At 40.0% G+C, this 9,421-nt stretch overlaps 1 protein-coding gene across 1 annotated transcript in view; it reads left to right on the top strand.

Annotated features, from left to right (window-relative positions):
* Positions 1 to 7,811: 7,811 nt before the first annotated feature.
* LOC126319888 (26S proteasome regulatory subunit 7) overlaps positions 7,812 to 9,421 on the top strand; it is a 47,866-nt gene continuing 46,256 nt past the window's right edge. The window contains exons 1-2 of the mRNA XM_049993593.1: positions 7,812 to 8,394; positions 9,245 to 9,282. Coding sequence (XP_049849550.1) covers positions 8,322 to 8,394; positions 9,245 to 9,282 — 111 coding nt within the window. The 5' untranslated portion in view covers positions 7,812 to 8,321. The remainder of the gene's footprint in view (positions 8,395 to 9,244; positions 9,283 to 9,421) is intronic.

Raw genomic sequence — 9,421 nt, 5'->3', positions numbered from 1 at the left:
TTGTAGCATGCAGTAGCCAGAGCATCTCATGAGGTTTCACTTTCTCAACTTGGGTACATACTTAGAAATGAACAATACAGCCAATAATAATGGAAATTTCAGAAAAGTAAAAGAAAAGTTATTAAGTCTCATTAAGGAAGTAAACTGCGAAAATACACCAAGAAAGTACAAGATCTAGTGCTCAGGGTGACACACAGATTTAATGTTTTTCTCAATAGTGTCACTAAACCACAATGCTTTACAAACCAGTTACAGTCGTTATTAACAAACTGCTGTCTATAAAAAAATTTCAACTAGAAAAGCTGAAGGACAAGACCAGAACAGCATTTGTTTGATTGTCAATTGAACATGAGGACTGGTAACAACCTTATTTTTTCCTCGGATTTGCACCTTCATTGGTGCAACATAAGCTTATAAAACACAGCTATAGGCATGGAGAAACACACAGGCAATACTCTACAAAAGATATTTAAAATATGTGTCCACAGTGACAAAACTACTAACAGTATCCTCGTCCTATTCATAGACTTAACACGAAGGAAGGAAAATAATGCAGTGAGTTTTTAATCAGTTCATAAAATATGAAAAGATTCGAAGCCAGAATGTGGTTCTGTGCGACATAAGTACACGCACTGTTCGTAAACAAACTTCCAGCTGACAGAAGTAGAGCACATGGCTTGCACGGTGGGAAAGAAGATACATGCATTGTGAAATGGACAAACTTTAAATGCGCTTATCTCTCTTGTAGCAAGGATTTCCTTGAAAATGCATAATGTAGTGGGGGCCCTTGCTAAAATTTGGATCTCTGTTAATCACTCCTGCTACAGCAAGAGATAAGAGGGCCAATTCCGCTAGAAGTGTTAACTGAAATTTATACTGGGCACAGGTCAGGGAAGTTTTGTAAAGAGAGACTGAAGGGAAACAGTCAATGACAATTTAAAAAAATACATAATCATTTTCAACTCGTAGTGACAGCTTGAAAGAAAACATGGAAATAAAGGCTTCTAGACTGACAGTGGAATTAGCTCGTCTGGAGAGCAGTGGAATATTAGTTATGAAAATCAGCTGTAGGTTCGAAGTATAAAAAAGTATTAAAGTATAAAAAAAGTATAAAAAACTAGTAGAATAGACACCGCAAGGAAGGCTGCGGTTTCTAGGTTTGACAATGGAATGAAACATTCAATGACATAGGCTTCTAAAATGTAGTGAGGCGTAGTGCCTTATAACGATCGTGCCTTGGAGGCAGTTAAGTGGGAGATGTGTCTCAGAGCTGGAGAGTGACAGATGGTGACGTGAGACTGGACGCGCACGTAGTTTATGTATCAGCTGAAAGAGGACAATGTTGGATAGGGGGACTGTGAATTTAGTTTCGATTGTGCCCACTAGAGTGCACTAATGTAATAGAATGTTTTTCATAAACTCTTCTAGTATTTTCATAAAGTGTTATTGTTTCTTTTTGTGTATGTAAAATGTTTTTAATCTGTTTTAGCAGTATGAGTGATGCGTGAGTGTGGTTTAAGATTAATATGAAGATAATTGTTTAATGAGTTATCTAGTGGGATTTAGTTTGGGAACATTTCGAATAAGTATGGATATGGACAAAGGGGATTTTTGTGGAATAGATTTGTAAAGTAAGTTTATGGTAAAGGGAAAGTTAATTCAGGTATAAATACCAATAGGAAATAACTTTATGCATAAGCAAAACTTCAGCATATTAGATAATTACGTCGGTAAAATGCGCAGTCGTTAGGTTTACTATTTTGGAATTGGTTATTGATGAAAAGCGCGGATTGACGCGGGAGAATGTTGTTTTGCAATTAGCTGTTGAGTAAACTGACCAAAGGTAAAGCAATATTCTTCGCACGTCTTTCTTTGCTGGTAGAGAAGACTTAGCGTATTTTAGAGAAGAGTGGGAGTATAACCATGGAACAGTTCGGACGTGTGTAGTAGTAGTTCCGATGGAAACGATAAGTTGCCCGAACTAGCAGTGTTTCATAAATCAAAAGTGTGGTAAAATGACGGCATAATTATTCCAATGGGCGTGTAGAAAGTTCTGAAATTTTAAGTGAATTTTGTGACAAAAAAGACATATATTCCGCGTGGCGCATTGAGCAGGTCGGTGGCTAAAAACTGTGACTGCATTTTGTACTGACAGACTAAATATTTGGCTAGCATTCTCAATCAAAAACAATCAGTATTTTTGTAGCTGTCACGTTTTCCTGAAATGCATGCAGCACCATAAACTTGCTAACGTGAGTGAAAGGGATTGTGAGTGACTGTGTTAAGACTAGCATGGGCTTGGCAGTGATACTTGTTCACCTAAGTTTCAGAATATATGAATTTTTCGTGTGAACATTTTTTTCCCGAACCGTAGATAAGTGACTTAAATTGCAGCCTGGTTTAGCATAACAGAAAAACTTTAGTAAGGTAGATTTAATGCATTCTTTCAAAAGACAATACAGAATCCTTGACAATAAAAGAGATCTACAAGTGAAACACAGCGCAACACCAAAATTCTGCAACAAAACTGAATAATACGAATAGCTTAATTCATCACATGACAAAAACCTACACAGTAGTTAGGAGTGGGCTGTAAACACATTGAAATCTTCAAAAATATCTAAATTTTTGACATAATACTAATAGGCATGCATCAGGGTCTTCCTTCTAACAAAACTATTAACTATTACTTACAACTACTTAATATTTATGCTCTGCATAATACTCTCAGTACGCTCAAAACCCATGCAATAAATGAGTTACAAGACAAATGAAAATTAGACTTAATCTATGACAGACCAGACAAAGAGGAGGGAGAGAAGTGGTAGTGTGTAGGGGCCTGGTTGGCATATGGCAAGGTGACAGCTGTGCCAGACCACATGTTTGTGTCATGCAGTCTCTGTTCGTAGTAAGTGTTTACTGCAATTTACACGAATCCAACATAATTACCTTCCACTACATTAACCACAGGACCTTTTGGCCACTGACCAATAACCCTGATGAAACAGCCTCATACATCACTTGATATCAAAAAAACTTTGCTGCCCTCTGGGAGATAACAGCTGGAAGTCGCCATGTCCTCTCTAATAAAATAACGTCTTACTTCACATCATATCAATATTACTTCGCTGCCCTTTGGGGGTTAACACACAGAAGTCATCATATCAACTCTTATCACCTTACAGGGGTACAAAAGATAAATTCTCTTTCATCATTATAACTCCTTTCACTCAATACATCGTAGCTTGGTGCACTGAGTTAATGGTCAAGCAACTACCACTTACGAAAAATAGAAGGCATGGACAGAAAAATAATAACAAGGCGGGAAAGAGAATATAGACAGACGCAGGAAGAATAGAAAGAGAAGCAGAAAAAGTTCATTCCTCTCGTTCCATATCCGCATGTCACACAGTAGGTTTCGGCAACACAAATGCTAATCATGTAATTACGACTGTGTATGAACTTGAGGCCTAAAGTCACCTAGTATCAGTAATAAACTATGGACATTACCAGGATTGCCAGAATATAAGGGTTTGTCGCTTTTTGTACAAGGCCTAAACGCTAATCTCACGTCTGTGCCTGAGCTTCCAATAAAAACAAACACTCATCAATGTAAAAAGATTTAGTGCGCCAACAATTTCGGAAACGTTGCAGATATGGTGTGGTGGCACAGGACGTTACAGAGCCCTTAAAGCACTCAAGTCTGTGGAGCAGGTAGTAGGAACTTACTGTCATCAGACGGCACAGAAATCATGCTTATAGGAAAGACGAAAGAAAAAGAAGTTGATCATGACACCAAAACGAAATGGAAGAAAATGCCATGGATGACTGGGAGACCCTGTGGTTGCCAAACACACTATGCAAGCTGCATATCCCCAGAGATTAACTGAAAGTTCTGAAAAATATACCTTAAAAAAATCTCGTCACAACGACTAAGCATGACATACCTCCATGACAACAGAATTTAAAACAAGGATAAGTAATTTACTGCAGTACACATGGTCAATGAAAGTGTGTTTCTAAACTAACATCCAACCAACATACATCTGAGGGGCTTATCTAGGAACAAACGCACATTCAGCGTACCTCATAGTAATTAGACTTACAAAAATTTAAAGTTCAAATCGTTCTTGTAAATAAAGTGACGTCCAAACAAAAGGGAATATCTGTGAAAGATGCAAAATTTATACTATAACTTACTGATCTCTAAGTTCTTTTCTAGATAAATGAACGCAAGGCCTCAGCACGTATCAACACTCACAGTACAGTCGTTGTGTCGCAATGCATAAAAGAGGTGGTGGTGGCGGAGGCGCGGCGACTGTGGGCCGTATGCACGTGGTACTCATGTAATAGCGGAATGGCCCTCGAGGCGACTGGCTGCACGGCAGTGAAAGTACACACCAGAGCATTGAGGCCAGGACCCTTACAGAGTCGGCAGCAGGAAGCTGACCGACTGTGAACGTGGAGCTGCGCCTCAGCTGATGGGCCAGGCAGCTGGTCGGCAGCAACAGCAGAGCCCGCGATGCTGGTATCTTGGCCTGTGGGTGGTGGCAAGGCTTTGTGGCCTGCCACACTGCACTCAGTGGATGAGCATCGTCAGTGGCTGATGCAGATGAGTGATAATCAACTGGATGGTGGCGGCAGTGGCAGGTAAGCTGCGCCGACCAGGAATATGGGGCCCATCTGCTTCGTGAACCACAGCAGTGGCCGGACGTATCGTGTATATTCCTTTCGTGCTTCCGTGCCTGGCTCAGAGTTAGCTGGCAGCGACGGAGAAACTGGGCCTGCTGTGACCATCAAATAGGGCCAGAGCACACGCACTACTCATGTGCTCTGTGAGACGCAACTCAGTGACTCAGTGAGCTTGTGTCGGTGCGGTGTGCTGCTACAGGCAGGCAGTAGACTTTGCCCCAAGTGCTGGTATGTGCAAACATAGCATCTGGCATGACATCGTAGCCAACGCACTGGAGCACACTGGCTCGGCTTGTGGAAGAATAACAGCAGTGAATACTGACTGACATCAGACATGAACCAAAAGTAAACGACTACCCTATGGACAGAACGGTGGGAACGAATCGCGATACTGACTCCAATCTACATGGACAAGGAAGGGGGGAAATTATCGTTGGATCCGGCTTATTATGACAGTATACAGGAGATCGGGCGGTCAGGAGTTGTAAGCAGGCATCCAGAGAATATATTTAAGTGTACGGCATGGAAGGGGCACGCCTAGGGTCAGAAGTAACCAGGGTTAGGCCACGCTAGTAGCTTAAACAACTAATTGAATTGGGCAGTGGAAGGAGAGGCGCTTCGTGTTAATGATGTTGGTGGCCACTCATAGAACGCAGAGCCAGAGGCTCTGTCTCTCATGAAAGACATCTGTTCTGCTTGAGGTCTGGATCACAAAAGAGACAGGCAACTGTGTTCTGCACTGCAGAATGCTCTAGTGTCCACACATGCTATTGGCTTAAACTGATGGATGAATTCACTAGCAGTTTCAATGTAGGGCTCAAGGCGTCTCTTGTCAGCAGCTTTAACTGGTCAGACCTGCCTCAGTTCTGAAAGACAGTCAACTTGTGTCAAGTAGGCACAACAGAAGTTGCTCTGGGAGTAAACATGTAAAGATTCGACTGGGCCTTTAAATATTTTTTTAAACCAATTCCCTAAAATATTCCTTGACTGGTTGCCACCCTGTACAGTACATACAAATCCAACCGACCTTCACTTAACCACTGTTCAATAACACATAATAGAATTATTTTGTTTTTTCGTAAAAGAAATGACAACAAGGCACAGACAGAAGAAGAAGAAGAAGAAGAAGAAGAAGAAGAAGACATAGAGAAATGCACATATAAAAAAGCAAGGAGGAAACAAGTGAAATGATAGTTAGTAAATTATCATAACTTGAACATGTTTGCCACCTATTCATTTCTGAAAGCAGATTTACAGATCTCTTTAACAAATAAATGAGCAGCTAACATTTGTCCAGCAAAAGCTGCATTGTTCATTGTAGGCATGACATATGTAGTAGGTGAATTCTTTTATGTACTTCTGATATGGTTACCATTGCCTGAAACCCTAAAATGAGGGCGCCCACAACAGAACTGATATCCAGACTTCTAGTCTGGACCTTGATAAAATGGCAGAATCTAACTGTTCCAGAAAGATGCTTTTTTTTTTAAAAAAAAAGAAAGAAAGAAGTGTGACTACTATACCTCTTACCTGTAGTATAGCCCAGGTAATCAGTACTGGTTCTTTCTCAGATAAGAAAGTGCGATTGCTGCAAAACAGTGATTGTAATGTTCCTATTGAGATCCAGACTAAACCATTTCAGGACAGCCAAATGAAACATTGTTACTTCACTTTGATGATGATATCGTATGGCTTTATTAGATAAGGAATATACAAAATAAAAAGGTTATAGCGTACAAATCAAGCATATGTATTTTTCTTCAGATCCCTTGCCCCTTGTGTATTTTTCACTGGACTGAATCTTGTTTTAAAGCTTCTTTTGTTGGCGGAAATAAAATTTTACACATTTAAATGTCAGTCTATTTCTCTCCTTTATCCACTTTGGTTGTACTAAGGAGAACAACTTTTCGGCACACGCATTATATGCTGGCACTTCAAAGAAAAAATTAGCAATTTTAATTAATTCACTAAACTGTTCTTCACTACTGGACAGCTCAACATGTTTGCACCATTTTTTCTAGCTGGGTTCAGTTTTTCCATCATAAGCCACGATTTCTTTTTTAAATTTGAAAACTGATCAAAACACTTTTCATCATAAATTTCGCACACCAAATGATGCACAAAGCCTATGTTAATGAGTGATTAAGCCATACTGGGTGTTACAAATGGCTCACATGATTTAAAAATGGACAGACGGAAGTTAAAGGTCGCCCTCATTCATGAAGCCCTCCGATGGCTACCGATGACGCTTATGTCAGGAAAGTGAACGAAGATGCGCTTGCAAATCGAAAACTGACTATCCTAGAGATGCAGAAGTGTGTAACAATTCAGTTGGATCATGCCATGAAATCCTGACAAATTATCTTGGAAAGCATAGTGTTGCCGCCAAGTTCGTCCCATGGCTCATGAGTCAATACCAGGAAGACCTTCACCTCGCAATCTGTTCAGAGCTTTGGATTCGCGATTGAGAACGAGATGTTTCTTGAGAGAATCATAACTTATGATGAGAGGTAGGGATACAAGTATGACGTTGAGACCAAGTTTCAGTCTTCACAATGGGTCAGGAAAGGTTCTTCAAGACCAAAAAAAACTTATCTGGTCAGGTCAAATCTCAAGTCCATGGTGATAGTTTTCTGTGACTTTGATGGATTAGCTCATCATGAATTCATGCCACAAGGACAAACTGTTAATCGATGGTACTGTCAGGACGTATTGTGGCGCCTGTGAGACAATTCATGGCTCTTGCATTGTGATAACACACTCGATCTTGAACAAGCGGTCTAACATGAGGGGAAATTCCTAAGTCGGCTTTCGTATATAAATAAAAGTGCGTAATACACGGTTTTTTCATTTAGCTAATGCTGTCTGCAGACTCCTTCAGTGGTGTGCCAAAGAAGAACATTGGAGCATAAGTTTATCTCGATCAAAATTATTTTGAAAGATAAGTAATTTTCCGCTTTCAGATATGTGATCTACTGCTGTAATACGAGTGAATGCGGCGAAATTAGGTTAACTTCCGATGCTACTGGGTGACGACACCGTCAAATCTGTTCTCCTGAGAAACCAAGGAGTTGCGAGAAACCTTGACAAAGATGTGGCCTATGACAAAGCCACCATTTGAAAGGCTTTGTGGAACGTTTTCACGTGACGTGACAGCAAGTGTGAACTGGCCTTACGGCAGCGCCACATTTAATTAATTCATTCTCTTCCCAGAAGTACACAGTATGTCAACGCAACGTGAAATGTTTGTTGCCAGCTTCGGAGTTGGTGACGACGAATACACGTAGTGAAACTTTTGCCACTGCTGTAGATGGAGACACGAGCAACGAACGTAGATACAGATATGTTGCGGACTTAGTCGGGAACATTACTGCGAAAAGAAAAATGTTTCTAAACTCAGTGTATATGCGGTTTGCATGCGCAAATAACGGCAATCCGCAAACTGGCGGAAAAACCAAGTCCACTACATTTTGGCGCGACGGAAGTATTCTACCGTGTGCCCTACCATGCATTAGGAACTTTGCACATTTCCGCTTTTGACCGATATAGCATCTTTGAGTGTAACTGTGTGTATTGGAATTGGCTTGTCATTTTGTTGTGTTTGTTGAGGTTAGAATTAAACAGGGATAATGCCAGATTTTCTTGGAGATGATATGCGAAAGGTGAAGAAAGAGGAAAAAGAAGAAGAGAAAGAGATTAAAGGTTGGTGTAGCTTTCATACGTTGGGTGTAATGTAATACATGAACGATTGTCAGTAAGATTTCTCTCTTTCTGCGTTGATGTTCCGTGACATTTTGAAGCAATGTGAAGTTAATGAAAAATCCGTGATCAGTTTGTGTGGTTGGTTTTCGTTCAGTTTATAATGTTAAGAGTTTGCTCAACTTGTTTTTGATCATTTTCTTATAAGCTCTGTGCGTAAAAATACCGTAAAGGTTTCAAAAGAAAGGCTGCAAGCCTAGAGGCTTAGATTTTGAGCAGATAGGCTCTTTACTGACTGTATATGCTGCTTTACCATAGGTTATACACTTTCTTAAGTAATAGCCTTTGCCCTGCTTTTAAGATTAATAAGGCCATTCAAGAAAACAGGAGCCACGAGATGTGGGTAGAAAATGAATAGTATTTAATTATATTTCGTGTTATTAGGCCAACTTGTTTCAGGGATGTGTAAATTTAAGAATTGTACTTTGGGTATACACGGATGTGATAATGCATCTGTTGAGACACTGACCACATGTCCAAGAGGATGGAGGCTCTGTCCAGCCATCCTGATTTTAGGTTTCTGCATTTCCGATAAATGCCAGGATGGTTCCTTCAGCAAGACCATTGCTGACCTGTCTTCATTAAGTGTGTGTGTGTGTGTGTGTGTGTGTGTGTGTGTGTGTGTGTGTGTGTGTGTGTGTGTGTGTGTGTAATGGTAATGACTTATGCCTTTGTATTATGCTGACAAATCATATGTCATTTTCGAATGATCGTTTAGTGAATAAATATTAAAGATTATATAATACGAAAGATTGCAGTAGACTTGTAACTACAGAAAAGTCTTCCGTTGCAGCTCTGGATGAAGGTGATATAGCACTTCTGAAGACATATGTAAGTACAAAAAGACCGGATTACAAAAATTTTGTCATAAAATTTGGTTATATATGAGCCATTTATATAAAATTCTGATTTGTAGTTACCTAATTATTATAAGTAGTACCATTTTACAAGTCATGCAGATGAAAAATCT

Source organism: Schistocerca gregaria, chromosome 2 (genome assembly GCF_023897955.1).
Source record: "Schistocerca gregaria isolate iqSchGreg1 chromosome 2, iqSchGreg1.2, whole genome shotgun sequence".
Classification (NCBI taxonomy): Eukaryota; Metazoa; Arthropoda; class Insecta; order Orthoptera; family Acrididae; genus Schistocerca; species Schistocerca gregaria.
This window is presented reverse-complemented; position numbering and strand designations above follow the sequence as displayed.